Source organism: Nothobranchius furzeri, chromosome 11 (assembly GCF_043380555.1).
Source record: "Nothobranchius furzeri strain GRZ-AD chromosome 11, NfurGRZ-RIMD1, whole genome shotgun sequence".
Lineage (NCBI taxonomy): Eukaryota > Metazoa > Chordata > Actinopteri > Cyprinodontiformes > Nothobranchiidae > Nothobranchius > Nothobranchius furzeri.
Genome location: NC_091751.1, coordinates 54,786,073 through 54,804,145, shown reverse-complemented (window position 1 = coordinate 54,804,145; position 18,073 = coordinate 54,786,073). Strand labels below are relative to the sequence as shown.

The following is an 18,073-nucleotide window of genomic DNA, read 5'->3' as shown; positions in this document are numbered from 1 at the left end:
GTTCATTGTAATGAATCCAGCTCAGTTGCTTCCACAGCAGCTACACACAAAATAAATAAAATAATATATATATATATATATATATATATATATATATATATATATATATATATATATATATATATATATTCTGTTGTTTATAAATTTAGGAAATCCAAAATTAGAGTCAAAATATTTTTGCTGTGAAAATAAATTATTCTGAAATACGATCATTATTTTCTCTTTCATTAAACACACACACACACACGCACACGCACGCACGCACACACCACAAAGATGTGACCCAAAGAAGTCAAAGCAATGTAGTTTAGGTCAAACTGAGGTCTCCAGCGTGAGCATGGGGTTATGGGAAACAAAGTCAGATCTGAGGGCCAGTAGCAGAAAAAATGAAGGAAGGATGGAAAAAAATGACATTTAGGACGGTCCGTCGAACAGGCAGAAAGAAAGAGATGAGTGTTAAAGCTTGATAATTTATGTGTGTCTGCTCTTTATCACGATTCTACCTTCTAACTGTTTTATTCACATTCTTACCTTGATCACCATGAGCCTTTTAAACATCACACACTGTTAGCTGCATTTGCACAACCAGACAAAAACCCACAGCTAGGGATGTTTTTTCTTCTGTGTGCAGTAATTAATTTACTGCCCTCTTTGCTCAAGTTACATCATACAGTCTATCCTTTTCACTTGTTTCTTTTTTCTTTTTTCTTTTTTGTGGTCCCAAACTAAGTTCAGTAACCCACAAGAATGAAGCAGAAACGATAAGAGAGAGAAAACTTATGACTTGACAGTACTGGAAGCATTAAAGTCTGAGGGCTGAAGGTTTTGCCCGGTGCACTGCTCTTCCTCCGTCTCCTTGCTGTAACAGAATGGATTCCAGATGTCAGAACAATAAACAAATGGATCATCATAACCTCATAAATATTCTAGGCATTCAGAAGCTCTCACACTCCTGTATTGTCTGTGGACCATCTTTTGAGATTATTCCAAACCTCTGAAATCATCACCAACGAGGAGTCAGGACTTAGTAGACTTTAGAACATGGACGTAGTTTTGACTTTAGAAGTAGGGGGAACACAACCAGCATGAAGACTGGGGGGGGGGGGGGGGGGGGGTATTTACAGTGCATTCTAATGGGAAATTGGCTTCAACACAAATGGTTGTTTCCCGCTTGGTCCTAGTGCTCAACCGGTATCTATTTAATATAGCTTAATATTGTTTTTAGACGGTAAAAAGTGCAGGGGACATGTCCCCCCTGTCCCCCCAAAATTTACGTCCATGCTTTAGAAACACACATACAAGCGCACACACACACATACACACACACACACACACGTTTTACACTGAAGCATGTGCAAAGTAACATGACTGCACTTTAACACTGTTTAATTCTTAAGAATTTAAAGAGTCAATGTGTAATTTTTATTGTTAATCTCTAGAAATATCCATCATAATGTTGTTGAAGATGAATTAAATGATGCCCAGCAGTTGAAAAATATTGACGGCTTTGTAACATATAAACATAAAAATCAGGTCTAAAATAAATGGGAGCGGGTCTAAGTCTCTGGACGACACCATATTAGACACCATGCTTCTGCAACGGGAGCCCGTGAGGACAAAATGCATTTACCGATTTGTAGCAAACTGTTACAAAACTTTTGCCATTCTGCATTGTTGTTTTACACATTTACCTCTTTGCTCGTTGGCAGTCTGGTGTGCTTGTCATTTTGTTTCAGGTTGTGCTCCCGGAAATTTTTTACCCTAATGGCCATCTCTTGGTAAGGTCTTACTCAAACACAAACATACTGCTTGCTTGCAATGATTTAGGTATGTACTGCCCCTATCGCCTGGGAAAATGCATATTGTCACAGTTGAAGGTTCATTTCATATTTAAATTATGATAAAATAAAATAAAATAAAGACATTTTAAATAAACGTTAAGTTTTGGTGTAGCTACATGTAAATAATAATATTACAGTGCACCTTATTACAGAGAGCCACACATGAATGAAGTTTTGATTTAGAAAACAAACATTTCTTTACTTGTCAAAAATGCTTTAAAGGTTTTTATTGAACTTCATAACTTCAAAGGCCATTTGAATGCATTTTGTTGACTAAAGCTTGGCCAAAGATAAAATACAATAGTAGAAGAAGAAGAAACAATATTTTATATAGAGCCTCTCAAGACAAAAAGCACAAGGTGCTTCACAAGAACAAACAATAATAAAAATAATAAAAAATGATTTAAATTAATGATTAAAAACATCATAAAAATGAGAAAAAATAAGTTGTTCCTTGCTATAACTCGGTTTACCTTTCGCGGCTTCGCTGATATTTTTTCCGTCAAAAAATAAATGGCGACAACAATATCAGACTATGGAAAAGATAGGCGAACGAAAAAAGAACCAATCAGCAATTAGGAGAGGCAGGACTAGAAAAGAAAATAACCAATCAGAGTCCTGATCCGGCCACAACTATATATGACGGTAACAGTTGAGCAATTTATGTCTAAAACAAGAAAATGTCCGTGGCTGGGAGGAAAAGCATTAAATGTGACCATCTGAAAAGTCTTTGCATGGTGAGTATGCATCCAGTGTCTCTCCTAGTTTTAAAAGTTACAACGATAGAGGCAAGCAGGGGCAGGAGAGGAGTGGAGTGCTGGACCTGAACCGAACCAAACACACAGTAGTAGTGCATCTCCATAGCAGCCATGTAGAAAAAACATTCACGCAGCCCATAAAAGTGTTCTGGCAGCTCACTTAAGGGAAAATGAATAAATAAACCTGAAAACCATTCTTACCTTTAGCACAAATTTGCATGTTTTTTATGTCTGAGAAAAGTGTATAAAGTGTGTAGTGAGGTGTTTTACAGCCTTAAAACATCTATAATAATAGTAAAAAATAAAGCAGTCTACTTCGTGGATTTCGGCTTTCGCAGGTTATTTTTCGAACGTAACCCCCGCGATAAACAAGGGACCACTGTAGATTAATATACTTAAAAAAAGTATAAATATTGCTGACACTTATAGAAAATCAGATGGTAAGATTTAACAATTTGCATTTGTCCTCAGTCAATAAGCCAGTTGAATCTTCAACACGCAATCAAAACATTTGTTATTCACAAAACTGACAACCAGGGCATTGCAAAGGTGCCTCAGCACCATGGTGCTGTGCAAACATATGTACTGCCATCTACAGCTCGGGAGTTCCCCACTAATGTGACATCAGGATCCCACAAATACCAAGTTCTCTCTTTTTCAACACATTTGCAGTGGTCTCTAGAATAAATGAATGCTTTGTGAGTTGATCTCTGTGGAAAAACATCTTTGGTGCTCCTGTTTCAGGAACTAGAAGTGAGTCAGAGCAGACATGAGCTTCAGATGACAGGATTTGCAGTCTTATTCCCATTATTTAGACATCTCCCCTCTGATTGGCTACCATCAGTGTAACTTTACCACCGGCTCTGTTTGTGTTGCAATGCTGGTGTTTTATCTCCATAAACAACACAAGCCTGAAAGACTTCTGTTGTGTGGTGGGGTTGCTAATGCTAATGGTTAGCTTCTACTAGCCAAGTCTGCTGTCTTCTGGATGCTAAATCAACAATAGCCTTTCCTATTGTGAGCCAAGATGGGTGAGTCCTTGAATGTTATTTGCTAATTTGACTGGCTTTTCTAAACTGAGCACTTTCGTGTCTATTCTCTATTGGCGGCTAATGCTGGGAATGGGGTAGAAGACTTTCACATTTAGCCTGCGTGTTAAACTCAGAGTGGCCAATCGTATTTCAACAATATCAAACAAAAAAACAGTGTTTCAGTTAACTTGCTCTTTAAATTTTTCTTTTGGTTTATTTATTTATTTTTTATTTAGTTTTGCTCATGTTCACTGTAAACAAAGGCAGAACGAGAAGGGAATGCTCCCTTGGATTCTTCCTTGGAATAAAATAAACTTCCATTTGGGTTCAACAGTTTATGAATGTTGTCTATAAACAAGCTTTTTAAAAACAAATCTCTGCCTTGTGTATTTTGCTAACTGGTTAAGCCCCAGCATCCTTTCAAAACATGCACACAAAATTACAAACAGCATGTCCCAGATTTGAATCCATATTCTCTCACTAATCCACATAAAAAATGTGATATTTTAGTTCTTTACCGGACAACACAAGGTTCAAAGCCTATAATGGTGAGGACGTTGATATATTTGAACAAATGTCATTGATGACATTTAGTTGCCATACATACAACTGCCGGCACCCGGCCTGCCAGTCTGTCATCAGATGCTGAACAAAGAGCGGAAGGGAATGTCAATCTCAGGTCCCTTTCATGTCCTTTGAAGTATTATCATTTACAAGTGTGTCTGTAGTGTTGCTGTATGTGGATGTGTGTTGTTATGTATTTTTTTCCTTTTGCCTGAGCACATTAGGAATAATCCCTCCAGCTGTTCACTAGCTTATGTATCCCATGCGGACTGATACTGTTTATGTGCCTATATGAGTCGATGTGCGGCGCGAGGGGAAAACCCATCTACTTTTCAGGAGCTTTTGTTACCACGCCACACGTGGAGTAAAAGAAGCAAAATGAGACAAACGATCCTTCACACAACTGTTCTGGATCCTGCTTTTAGTTATGCTTTGCATCTTCATTTTTACACCACATGAGCTGATCAGCATCTTCCTTTCTCTCCCTTATCTGGATTTGTGTTTAAACAAAACGTTCCCAAGTGTGGTCCAAGCAGGGGCAGAAGTAATGGCAATGATGTCCGAGTCTTTCTCATGCAGCCTCATAGGAGGGTCTTTGTTTCCCCTCCAGGCTTTGGGGGTCCCCACAGCGGGACTGTGCCCCACTCCACTGACTCCACAATGGGTCTTTATGCTGCCAACACACACCCGCCCCTCCACACTTCCACCCCACACCCCACCATGCTTGCCTCATCGGGGGCACACCGACATGCAAGGGGCATCACAGCACCAAAACCTTTTATCGTGACCTCCTCTGTCCTCCTTTCTCTGTGTGTAAATGCCAGCAGAGTCGAGTACAGTTAAAGGGAGAAGCTGAACAGCCACAGGCTAAGCTTGTAAGCGGTGCCAAATGTCTCAGTGGGTTACTGTTTTCTCATTCAAACCAAGAACACTTGACACCACACATGCAGACCTAACAATCACCAGGGAGCGTGTGATAAAACACAGTTAAAACCCTTTAGGGCTGCTGATGAAAAGCCAGCACCCCCAGTACCACACTGACACACACTTCCACACGTTGAGTGAATGAAAAAAGACAATTGAAGGTGAGATGTTGTGCGGTAGGCGCTTTGTGGTCCTCTCACCTTGTGTTTGCTCTCCCATATGTTCCTGATCACAAATCTCCAAACTACTAAGTCAACCTCACGTTCCCACAGGTTCTGATACAACAAAAATGCAATAACTTCAAATAGATGCATATCTTCTTCATAAAGTTGTGAAAAAAAAAAACGTTTGCCAGCCACTCAGGATGATATCAAATACTGTTAAATTAGTAGCATGTGTTTCTGTACACAGTGTCTCCTCATGTCTTCATGAAAAGCATGAGCTTAATCTTTCATCGAAAGCTAAATGATCAGGGACAGAATGAATTATTGGGATCTATAGGTTCTCCTGTTGAAGCTACTGCAGCCAAATGCTGAGGTTATGATTTTAAGGTAAACACAGCATGACCTTGAGAAAGCTGGGTTGAGGAACAGATCCAGCAGGGGGAATCATTCACAGACCCACGTTGGCTTAGCATCACTTTCTGCTCATGCTGAGTAAGAGGGAGCGTAACCACACACCGAGGGAGCACTCACGTGTTAAAGAGATGCACCCAAAAACATTAGCAGGAAAAAAAAAGTTCCAGGCTAAACCAATAAATCAGCACTATATAAAACTCAGAGAGCCTAAAGCAAAAGATAACAATTCAGTGAAACAAAAAAGAGAGAGAGAGGCGAGAGCCTAATGACTATTTGTCCTGCCAACATTCACTCAGAATGGAGATGGATTTAATAACATCCTTATTTCTGCAGTAATTAACAACAGCCAGACACACTTAGAGCGTGTTATTGTTTTCCAAAAATGCACAAACATGTCGGTTCATGGTTGTTTCCAGATATTTGTTGTAAAAGCCACGGCAGCATTGAATTTGAAAGGGAATCATCTGTGTTGTTGCAGTCAAGTAATGCACTTTTCTCTTACCTTTTGACAACACTGTCTCCGCTCCAGCAGGTGGAGTCTTCTACAACGTTCTCCCCCTCACACAAAATCTCTGGCAGTGCTGCAAAGAACGACTTATAGCGCTGCAGGTGCACTAAGAACTCCCTGACGGAAAAAAAAAGAAAATAAATCAAACACAAGCGTAATTAGATATTTTTGAAGATCAAATAAATTCCACATTAGAGAACCTGCTAATGAGGAATTCTCTGTGTAGCACGTGTTCTCTCTCTCTCTCTCTCTCTCTCTCTCTCTCTCTCTCTCTCTCTCTCTCTCTCTCTCTCTCTCTCTCTCTCTCTCTCTCTCTCTCTCTCTCTCTCTCTTACATTTTGGAAAAGTCTCATTAGCACTCGACACCATTTGAGTTTGGTTGAACAATGCATGCATCGAATTATTATGTGTGATGATAATCATGGTGGCAGAAGTGAAACTGCCTCAGCACATTTCTTCTCTCACTTTTGCTGTGTGCTAATGTGCTTGCTTCACCAGATCTGCTAACACATGTAACCAATATAGACACTGTCATCTTGAGCAAAACAAAGGCATAACTTTTTGATCCGACACACACATTGTCGCCATCAACAAAGCAAATGAAGGTCGTGATGAGAGGTCATGTGCTGAAGCAGCTAATTAAATAACAACAAACCCACACCATTGAGTGTTACAGTTAACTATGTAGCTAATATAATGTAGACCGATCGGTCCCTTGGGGGTCATGCTTACCTAGAGAGCGTTCTCAGACTATGTTTATTGTTCTTGGAGGGTTTCAGGGGGAATGAGCTGGGAATGATGGGAGTTGAAGTCCAGGGGGAGATTGTTGCAAGCAGAAGGGTGCAGGGAGGTAAAAGGGATTGAGAAAAAGAAAACACAAGAACAAAAAAATGACAAGACATTTGGGGAAGATGAGGGAAAAGGATTATTTAACCGTTGCACACATTGATTATTCATGCACATTATTCATGCAAAGACTTGTCACTCCACAAATAAATCAGTAACCATTTCCCTCAACACCACGTGAAAATGTAAAACAGATAATGGCATGGAAGTCAAATCTTATGTCAGTGAATCCACACAAACAAACATCTGCACATATGCAAACTGTTAAATATACATAAGAAGGTTCATTTTCCCAATCTCTATCACTCTCATTCTTTTCAGCAGAACACTAGTAACCATTCTACAGCACTGGGTGCTGCTGTGGCTTTGAAGTGGCCAGCGCTCACATGTGCTTTGGTCGGCACTGGCAGCAAGCAGGGAGCTGGATTTTCTTGCAATGAATGGTGGTGGCACTGCCAGCCCTAACATGTTAGCTTGGCTGGCTTCAGTGCAGCAATTCATAGTTTAGGGGGAAAAAAAGGTCAGGCAGGCTACAGTTTGTCTGCATGTGCCTTAAAGTGTGGTGCTATTTAAGCAGAGGCTGGCTGGCGTTCAGAGTTGGTGGTATGGTCGTCTGGGTAAACAGGAAATTGTTTGGTCTGTCAAGATTAATAATACCAAAGCTTGCTCTGCCTACCAGCTGCTGTGGGCAGAGGATGGCTGCCTGGACCAGGTGGAGAGCAGGGGCTCTTCTGTAAAACACTTGCTGTGTAGACGTGTGTTGCATTCATCTGAACTTATAAAAGCTGTGTGAATTGACTAAATTCATGCTTCCCAGATGTTTTCTATGCCACATTTATCAACACAGCTTTTATGGGTAAAATGAATAATAAATAAATAATAATAAATAAATAATGATATCGTTTTTTAACTAGGGCAATTTAACATTTCTACCTGATTAAACCACACATGTTGTAATTTCAGATTTCTTTTCTTACTTTTTTAAGTTGGCAAACTTTCCAAACCGCTGCTCTGGTAAAAGTTGAGAGGGGGCAGCAGATGGAAGAGAAGCATACCAGGTTGTGGTAGAGGTTATGACCTCTGAGCTAGTCGGCTGCATGCCTTTAGGTTCCGCTGTAGACAGGCCACACACTTTGTCCACCTGTGAGGACAACAGAGCAAACACACACCTGCTAAGCAACAGAAATCTTGCGTGGGTGATGCTGCAGGATCATTTCCATTTGAAACAAACAATTTCTTATTAAATAAGCATTTTTTTCAGGGTAAAGCCATCCAATTACAGATAAAGAACACTAACATTTGGTGATTAGCTAAATGATCGATGTGGGAAAAAAAGATAGACGAAAAGGGAGGGACGTGATGAAAGAAGGCTAGTGTGATAAGTGAGTTCTTGCCAGGAGGGCTGACAGTAAATATAGAACATTCCACTACATCATGGAGGTGGATGCATGAGTGCACATTTGGCAACGATTGCAAGTATCTTCAGTGGGCTATTAAAGCCTGCAGTGGAGGGGGGGATAGCAGGACCATGTAAAAAAATAAATAAATAAAAGCTATACGCTTCAAACAGAGGGACCAAATCAATGACATCTCATTGACTTAAAAGCCTTTGGGCAGTGCTGTTAAATGATCCTCAATTAGCCAGAGAGACAGACTGTGATAGCTTTTGTGTACTAGATTGAATGAGACCTAACAGAGATTTGAAAGCATGAACTACTTTTGCTAGAGTGATGACGCACTATTTCATAGACATCAAACAGGTCATACACAAAAATTGGCAACATAATTAATCTACTTTTGTTGCTTTTTTTTTTTGGGATAAAAATCTTACAGAGCAGCATTCCTGATTCAGCTTTTCGGTACAATGGTATTATTAGAGGTGTGGGAAATCCATTTAAGCAACACATTTGCTGTGGTCTCTAGTAAAAATGAACAGTGGCGGCTCGTCCATAGGGGTTGCTATTGCGCCGCCCTATCAGTCTCACAGGAAGAAGAAAGTAGGAATCACAAAATATATTTACAAAAAACATGAAAATTAGACTAAACAATCTATACATCATAGAGACTAAGTGCTGTGTGTAATCTGCATTAAAGTGTAGTTTAAAAATGTTATTTCACTTGTACCATAACCAAATCGTCTTGTGTCATATTTCCTGCTCGTTGCAAGTGCAGAAATCGCTACCATCAACCTACGCTAAATGGCGCATAAGCACCGCCATAAACTAAAGCATGTCCATAAACTAAAAGCTAGAAGTGAGCCACATCACAGCTGAGCTTCAAACAGGAGGTTTTGGAGTCTGGTGTCCTGATATTTGGACATCTCGCTCTGGAATGGTTAACAACAACAACATGACTCTACCACTGACTTGCAACGTAGTTGTTTTATCTTCACAAATAACACACACCTGGAGGAGTTCTGTTGTGTGGTGGAATTGCTAATGCTAATGGTTAGCTTCTACTAGCAGAGACTTTATTTGCTGTTTCCTGGACGCTAAACAAAAACAGCCTCCACGTTGCGTCAAGATGGGTGAATCCACGAATTTTAAGTGACGTAGATCTGTCAGGCTTTTCTAATCCTAAAGTTTCACCGTCTAGTTTATGTCTGAAGCTAATGCAGGAAATATACGTAGGGTATTATTTTCATGTTCAATCTGAATGAAAAACAGAGGGACTGATTATGATCAGAAATAAGATTTCAAAAATGGTGTTTCAGTGTTCCCGACCTTTAAAAGTCAAACACAAGACATGGCAGATGCCATTCTGAGCTCACTTACATACTTTCATTTGGAGCTAATATACTTCTTTTAAACCATAATTTAAAAATGAGAACATTTTATACGAATTGTGTTTATACAAAATGAAGTCACTGGCACACAGAAAACACAATCATTCATAAGCTGACCGAAGTTGGTCTTTGCAATTAGTGTCGTCTTCAGGGAAATAGGGAAAAAGTGCACATACAGTATAAACTAATCCTAAATTAAATGAACAACACCTAAAATGCACCTTCTTTTCAGAATTAGGGTTATCTCTCATCTTTGTCACATGAATGAAGATTTTGCATAACAGCGAGCTATTTCTGAGCAGTAGAAATGTCAATTGCAAAGAAAGTAGAAATAACATAATCACTACCTGAGTCACTGCTTTTCACTCCTCAGTAGGGCCCCACTCTCTGAACCCTTTGCTTGCTAAATGCGGGTGGGTCTTAAATCTAGTCTTCAAGCCGACACCGGGCACGCGGAAGGCTGTTTTACTGCATTAACCTTCTCTCCCTCTGGGCCCATAAAACATGCTCACATGTGGTAGAGCAGCCCACAGCTGCACAAGTACGCAGCCACACATGTAAACACAGAACACACACGCACACATTTCATAGTCATTCAAAATAGGACATAGAGTACAGGAACAGTTTTGGTAACACACGAAACACTGTAACTTTATTTGTTTTGTCTTAAGAATCTTTTAATTAGTAGAATTGTTTTAAAATAGTCCGGAACATTGTTAAAATAACTAAAGTTGGGATGAAAAAATTATTTTGTTTGTTTATTGTAAGGATTGGCACAATTGTACAGGGAAAAGAAACAGCTGCATCTATAAATGAGAACTCCGTTTCATTTAGGTCTGCACATGAGCATTAGGTGTGCTTACACCTTCAACTTGGTGTGCTAATTCTTTGCCAACTTGCTCAATCCCATTGAAGTGATTCAGTTGCCTGTTGTTTATTAGGCAAGAAAAAAAAGAGAGAAAAAGATTCAATAAATCAAAATTCATTACACATATTTAAAAAAAAAAAAAGACTCTGATGAAAGCTCTTGCCCAGACTGTTTGGGAGGTCTAAAATATGGTGCATGTGGAAGTATGTCCTGACATGAAAGTTGTAAATTAGATATGCTGTGTAAAAAGCCTATATATATATATATATATATATATATATATATATATATATATATTCAGATTTCAGATTTATTGGCCAAGTAAAATTACATTTACAAGGAATTTGTCTTCAGTAGATGTTCACTCTCTAAAACATACAACAACCACAATAAATGAGAATAAAAATACCTAAAAACACATAAGAACATGTATACCCACACACATGTTCATTTACACACACATATACATATACACACACACACACATATATCCATAAGCATACTGAATAAGTATTAAAAACTATAATAAAAGGATGGCAAAATAATCTACAGATTCAGGTGAGAAATGGCTGAAGGAAAGAAGCTGTTCTTGTGTCTGGTAGTTTTTGTGTACAGTGATCTATAGCGTCTGCCAGATGGGAGGAGATGGAAGAGAGTAGATGCAGGATGTGTGGCATCTTGGACAATATTCACTGCCTTTATATATATATATATATATATATATATATATATATATATATATATATATATATATATATAATTCCAAGCTCGAGTCCTGTACCAGAGACCTGGGAGCTTGAGAATTCTGTGCAGTATCTTAGCTGTTCCTAGAACTGTACTTTTCCTGACTGAGACGTCTGATGTTTTTCCTGGGATCTGCTTTAGCCACTCCTCCAGATTGGGGGTTATGGTCTCGATGTCTTCACTCTCCAGGCTTTCTCAAGTTCTTCTTTGAGGACCTGGTACTTCTATAGTTTCTTGTGTTCCTTTTTCCTGATGTTGCCATCACTTGGTATCGCCACATCAACCAAAACGGCTGTCCTCTGTTGTTTGTCCACCACCACAATGTTCGGTTGGTCCTCCATCATTGTTTTGTCAGTCTGGATATGGAAGTCCCACAGGAGCTTGGGCTTTTTGTTCTCAACCACCTTAGGGGATGTTACCCACTTTGACGTTGTGGCTTCCAGTCCATACTCTGCACAGATGTTTCTGTACCCGATGCCAACCACTTGGTTGTGGCGTTCCTTGTATGCTTTCCCTGCCAGCATCTTACACCCTGCAGTTATGTGGTGGATTGTCTTAGGGGCCTCTTTGCATAGCCTACACCTTGGGTCTTGTCTGGTGTGGTAGATCTTGGCTTCTGTTGCTCTGGTGTTCTGGACCTGTTCCTGTGTAGCCATGATGAGTGCCTCCGTGCTCTCCTTCAAACCAGCTCTTTCTAGCCATTGATACGATTTCTTGATATCAGCCATTTCAGTTGTCTGTTGGTGATAAATCCCATGTAGGGGCTTGTCCTCCAACGATGGTATTTCCCTCGTCTCCTCCTCTGTTTGCCATTGTGTCTGACATTCATTGAGCACGTCATCTGTTGTGGCCTTATCCTTGATGTACTTATGGATCTTGGATTTATCATCCTGATCAGTGGCTCTCATACTCACCAGTCCTCAGCCTCCTTCCTTACTGCAAGTGTCCAGTGTCAAGGTGCTGGATTTGGGATGGAGCCCTCCATGCATGGTTAGGAGCTTCCGTATCTTACCACCTGTGGTCTGTTTTCCTTCCTTTTGCCACTTTAATATTCCTGCAGGATATCTGATAACTGGCAGGGCGTAGCTCTTTATTGCCCAGATCATGTTCTTGCCAGTGCGCTGACTTCTTAGGACTTGCCTTATTCGTTGTAGGTATTTGGCTTTGGAACCTTTAATTGCGGCTTCATTGAGGTTGCCATTTGCTTGTGAGATACCAAGGTACTTGTAGGTGTCCTTAATGTCTGCTATTGTTCTTTCTCGAAGCGAACCCCCTTCTATGCGGACTATCTTCTCTTTTTTTTTGTCACCATCCTACCACTATTCTTAAGTCCGAACGACATTTCAATATCAGTGCTGTAAATCCGGGGGATGAGGATCAGTGAGTTGATGTCTCACTCATTCTTGGTGTACAGCTTTATGTCATCCATGTAGAGGAGGCGGCTGACTGTGGTTCCATTCTTGAGTTGGTATCCATAGCCAGCCCCATTGAGTTTGCAATGAAGGCTCTCAGAGTCCTGTTGATGTTGTACAGCTCCAAGCATTCAATGATCCATGAGTGTGGCATTGATTCATAGGCTTTCTTGTAATCAATCCAGGCCATGCACAGGTTTGTGTGTCTGGCTTTGCAGTCTTGGGCAGCTGTTTGGCCTATCAGGAGCAGGTGTTTGGCTCCTCTGGTATTTTCTGTGTCCCTCTGTGCTCGTCTATTGATCCATGTGCCCACTTATATTAGTCGCTATAAAAAAAAACAAAAAAACAAGAACAAACTATATATATATATATATAATCAAGCCCCACAATGGAGCTCTAAAATTGAGGCCAACCCAGAGGTACCAAAAATTGCAGTTTCACCCTCATCTGCTGGGGGCTGGTGTCAGAAGCGAGCAAATCCTCATTGACTCCCATGTTAAAAATAGCAATTTCACAGCAGAAATAAACATGTTTACAGCCTGGTACCAAAACATGTTTTTTGTTTAAATTATCTAGTTTACACTCATGACAACTCTGAGGGGGGTGAATTTTTTCTCACTCTTCTGTTTGTGTATTAAAAGCCTAAAATTCTGTATAATTAATGAGCATCCGACACAGGTGACCGCCACCTCAGACCCACGTGACCACAGAGCTAGCTCCGTGGAAAGGCCTCGGTAGAGCCTCGGTCTGGCTTGGAAACTTCTCCGGCATTTTGAGTCTGTGTTTGTGTATTCTTCTTTGGATATTTTTTTGTGCAATTGTTGGACAAAATGACTTGCTGTGGCATTAATTGCACTAATAGAGCGTCCAAGGAGTCTCCACTTCATTTTTTTCGGTAAGTAAAATTATATTTATGTATTTTAGGTCACTGCTGAGCTGAGCTTAGATTTTAACATGTACTGTTTAACCATGAAATTTAAATGTAATAGGGTAAAACCCAGTGCATTTAACATGATGCTGCATCTTAGAAAATGGGTTGAAATATACAGTAACATGTTGGTGGAGCTGGGTTCCGACTATCAGCTTGTGGAGCTCTCAGGAGACCGATGTTTTCCACACGTTTCTCCCCTGGCTTTGCGGCTTCTGTTTGCTGCGCGGAATGCCAGCTGTTTCTCCCTGCAGCTCGGCGCATCTCTGTCTGATCGTGGCTTCTGTTTGCTGTGTGGAATACCAGCTCTTTCTCTCTGCAGCTCGGCGCATCTCTGTCTGATCGCGGCTTCTGTTTGATGCGCTGGGCTGCCGGCTGGGTCTCCCTGCAGCTCGGCGCATCTCTGTCTGATCGCGGCTTCTGTTTGCTGCGCGGAATGCCGGCTGTTTCTCCCTGCAGCTCGGCACATCTCTGTCTGATCGCAGCTTCCGTTTGCTGTGTGGAATACCAGCTCTTTCTCCCTGCAGCTCGGCGCATCTCTGTCTGATCGTGGCTTCTGTTTGATGCGGGGGTTGCCGGCTTGTGAACCTTTCCACCCGGTTCTCCCCAGCGGCAGCATCTCAGATTTCAGATCGCAGCTGCGCTTGTCTGCTGTGCGGCTGCCAGCTTGTGGAGGTCTCGGAGACCTCTTTGTTCCACCCGGTTTTACCCAGCAGTCAGCCCGGCGTATCTTTGACTCAGAAGCTCTGGTGTTGTGCAGTTAACTCCGGTTGTAACTAGGTTGCTACTTCCGTTAGCTTAGCTCCCACCTCCGCGTTAGCTTTGGGTTAGCCAGGGTTAGCTTCAGGTTAGCTTGTAGCTAGTTCGACCGGGTGTCGTCAGTTGATCCCAGCCTTAGAGCCCCACCCTCAGCTCCTCCTCTCTTCCCTTTTGCGGAATTGTCTGGGCTTGACGGAACCTGTGACCCGGTCAAAATGGCGGTGGTGGCCACCTCCCATTTGGCCTCAAAAACGTGACATTGGAGCCTATGGAAAGGAGATGTCTAGTATATTTATGTCGATGATATATATATATATATATATATATATATATATATATATATATATATATATATATATATATATATATATATATATATATACACACATACATATATATAGTGCTGTGAAAAAGTTTTAGGCAGGTGTGAAGAAATGTTGTAAACAAAGAATGTTTTCAGAAATAGAAGTGTTGATGATTGATTTTCATCTATCAACAAAAAGCAGTAAATGAACAAAAATGAAATTAATCAAAATTTGGTGTGACCACCCTTTGTCTCCAAACTGCCTCAATTCTTCTAGCTACAATTGCAATTTTTGAAGAAATGTGGCTGGTAGGTTGTTCCGATTCCTGTCATCTGACATCCTGTCAGCCTGTTGCTGCTCCTGTTGGACCCATCTGCTGCCTTTGATACAGTTATCACTGCATTCTTTTGGACCAGCTTGGGTCTTGGGTAGGGGTGACAGGTAGAGGTAACGGGGATTGCACTGGAATGGTTTTGCTCATATTTATCAAATTGTTCGATTACTGTCCAGCTTGGGGACTGCACCTTAACCTTATGCTCTCTGCCCTGTGGTGTGCCACAGGGCTACATTCTTTGGCAACTCCACTTTTGAATATATTTCCTGCCACTGGGCCAAATCTTTGCTTGTATGGTATCGGCTATCATATTTATGCTGATGACTGCCAAATTTATGTGGCACTAAAAAACAAAAACACAGACTCTCGTCTGTGTTTTCAATTTCTGTTTTTTTTCCTGTTTATCTGTTTCAATGTTGCTGTTTTTCCTATGCTTTTACCGTTTTTTTTATCTTTGTTTTATTGTTTTTAGTTTGTTGTATTTGCTTGTGCAGCACTTTGAACAGCTCTCATACTGTATTTGGAATGTGCTATACAAATTAAATGGTATGGTATAGTTCCAAACATCTTGAAGAACTAACCACAGATTTTCTGTGGATGTAGGCTTCCTCATATCTCCATGCAACCCCAGACATACTCTACAATGTTGAGATTGGGGCTCTGAGAGACAAGACACTCAACCTGCCTTGCTTGCTGGTAGTAGTCGGAGGGACCAGTGCCGTCAGAGTTCAGCAGTCTCGCTTTCATCAGTGTGTCCGTCAGGGCAACTGTGGCTATGTTATAGTTCATCACCACCAGTGTGTAAATGTGTGCGGATGACTGTGTGGTGAAGTCCCTTGGAGGGTTGTGGAAGTCTAAGAAGGTCCTATAGAAATACGGGCCATTTGCCATTTACTGTTTCACGGTCTTAGGATGTGGTGTGACCAATTGCGTTTGTGTATGTAAATGGCACCTGGTATGCACATGTGGGATTTATCATCCATCGATTAAGGAGGAATATGCGTAATAGTGACCACCACATATTTCATAAATTAGGATTTTGGCCGTTCATACGAACATTTTAAGTTTCATTCCTAGGATCAAATATAGGATGTTTGATGAATGAGGGCTCTGGACTTCTTGTTCTTTATGCTGAAGATAATTCTTAAAGCCTTTTTTTTTTTTTTGGTATTTTTTGGTTCACTCACTTTGCATTTTGTAAATTGTTAAAAATTCACAATCATTATTTATGTTTGTGAAAAAAAAATCAGTATTTTTTTCACACCTGAGATTTTGTACAGTAAATATACATACATATGGTTACCAAGGAAACTAATTTTAAGTATCTAGAATGAACTTTAGTATTTCAAAATCAATATAACTCTCTTCTAAAATGTGAGCCAAAAGCAGTATATAAATTAATGGCCTCAAACAAATCAGCGACAGTGTTTTCTTTTCAAGCAAGTGTCCTTAAGTTTCGTATCTGGATCCATTTCTTGCCTGCCATTGTGTGACACTTAGCTATTATGGTAAAAGACAAAAACGTAAACATCTGAGTAAAATATGAACACCAAAAGGTCAGATTCAGTTCTGTTTGCAGTACGCCAATACTTTTCTTCACATACCGCAGAAAGAACGTTCAAAATCACAGGACCTCTCGAGAAAAACTACGGAGAAGACCATTTTTCAAATAACAATCCTAACACAAATGATTCTTCTGCCTAACTAAACAGACAACAGAGTAAACAGAAGGCAAAGCCATTGCAGAGAAAATAAACAGTATCCTCTTAAGAATTCTCTTGAGAAAGAGAGACATGCTCTTATGTAATTACTCTGCTGACCGTTTAATTCTGAGGGCCAATCAGATGACAAGCTGAATAATGATGTGACCTAAAACTTGCCCATAAATCAATTATCCTCTGACCTGATGATGGCGTGGGAATGGGAATCCCAGTTGGGTAAAGCATTCATGCTTGGATTTCAGTGTGTCTGTGTGTTTGGCCACCTGTCTGCCCTTGTTATACCTTAAAAATGTCAACTATTTAGTGGGGCATTCCCGATATGATTACTTGAGGACAGAGACTGATAGATGGAGAAGATTGATGGGGAGAATGCCTTCCATGCAGAAAGACTTTGGGGAAATCTAAAGCATGTGTTCTATGTGCATTTGAGCCATCTAATATAAAATTAACCCCTGCTGTGAGCTGCAGCTAAAACATTTTAAAGGAATGTCTTTATCGTTCGCATAAAAAAGATATTAGGAAAAAAGTTAAATGATATTTCCACCATGCATTAGTTTAGATGAGGTCATGTTATTTTGTATCTTTTCTCAAAATGTGCCTGTGTGCTTTATGCATAGATCTTCCTGAAGCAACAATGTGGGGGAAAAAGTGCACTGCAAGAGGATCGGCTACATCCTAGCCAAGCCCAGGGCCATCCCTTCACTTGAGAAGTATTGGCTTACAGATAGCAGCAGTGGTCTTTCTTTCTGGTTTATTTATCATGGGATTACCCAGTAAAGCCAAGGGAACTTTCTTAGCCCCCTCTCACCTCAAGCACTGTGGGACACATCGTGAAGATGGCTTTTTCACTCACTAAAGGCCGTTTATTTACATTATTACTCATGTTAACTGGGATAAATAAATGCTTGTCAAGACTACTAAAGTAAAAACTCTAATATCCAGCATTAGGGGCAAAAAGGACATTTTTTTAACCTATGAAACTGATTTTTTATGAGCAAGTTTACAAACTAATAGCTAGTTTGAGAGAGCAACAACCACAATGGATTACTGCCATCTTAAAAAATTCCAAATCTCAAATATCTTATTGTGATTTCATGCGAAAGCTATTTCGTAAACTTTGACATTACCACCATATTTTAAATGTCATGGTTATTTCCTCTGAAGTGG

At 40.3% G+C, this 18,073-nt stretch overlaps 1 protein-coding gene across 3 annotated transcripts in view; it reads right to left on the bottom strand.

Annotated features, from left to right (window-relative positions):
• The window catches only part of LOC139061808 (glypican-5-like), a 135,804-nt gene that overhangs the window by 64,076 nt on the left and 53,655 nt on the right, over nucleotides 1-18,073 (bottom strand). The window contains exons 4-6 of one of the 3 annotated variants that reach the window (XM_070541693.1): nucleotides 8,028-8,191; nucleotides 6,937-6,993; nucleotides 6,199-6,321 (exon numbers count right to left, since the gene is read on the bottom strand). In XM_070541693.1, the coding sequence (XP_070397794.1) occupies nucleotides 6,199-6,321; nucleotides 6,937-6,993; nucleotides 8,028-8,191 (344 nt within the window). The remainder of the gene's footprint in view (nucleotides 1-6,198; nucleotides 6,322-6,936; nucleotides 6,994-8,027; nucleotides 8,192-18,073) is intronic. The other 2 variants (XM_070541695.1, XM_070541694.1) reach the window with 2 other exon arrangements.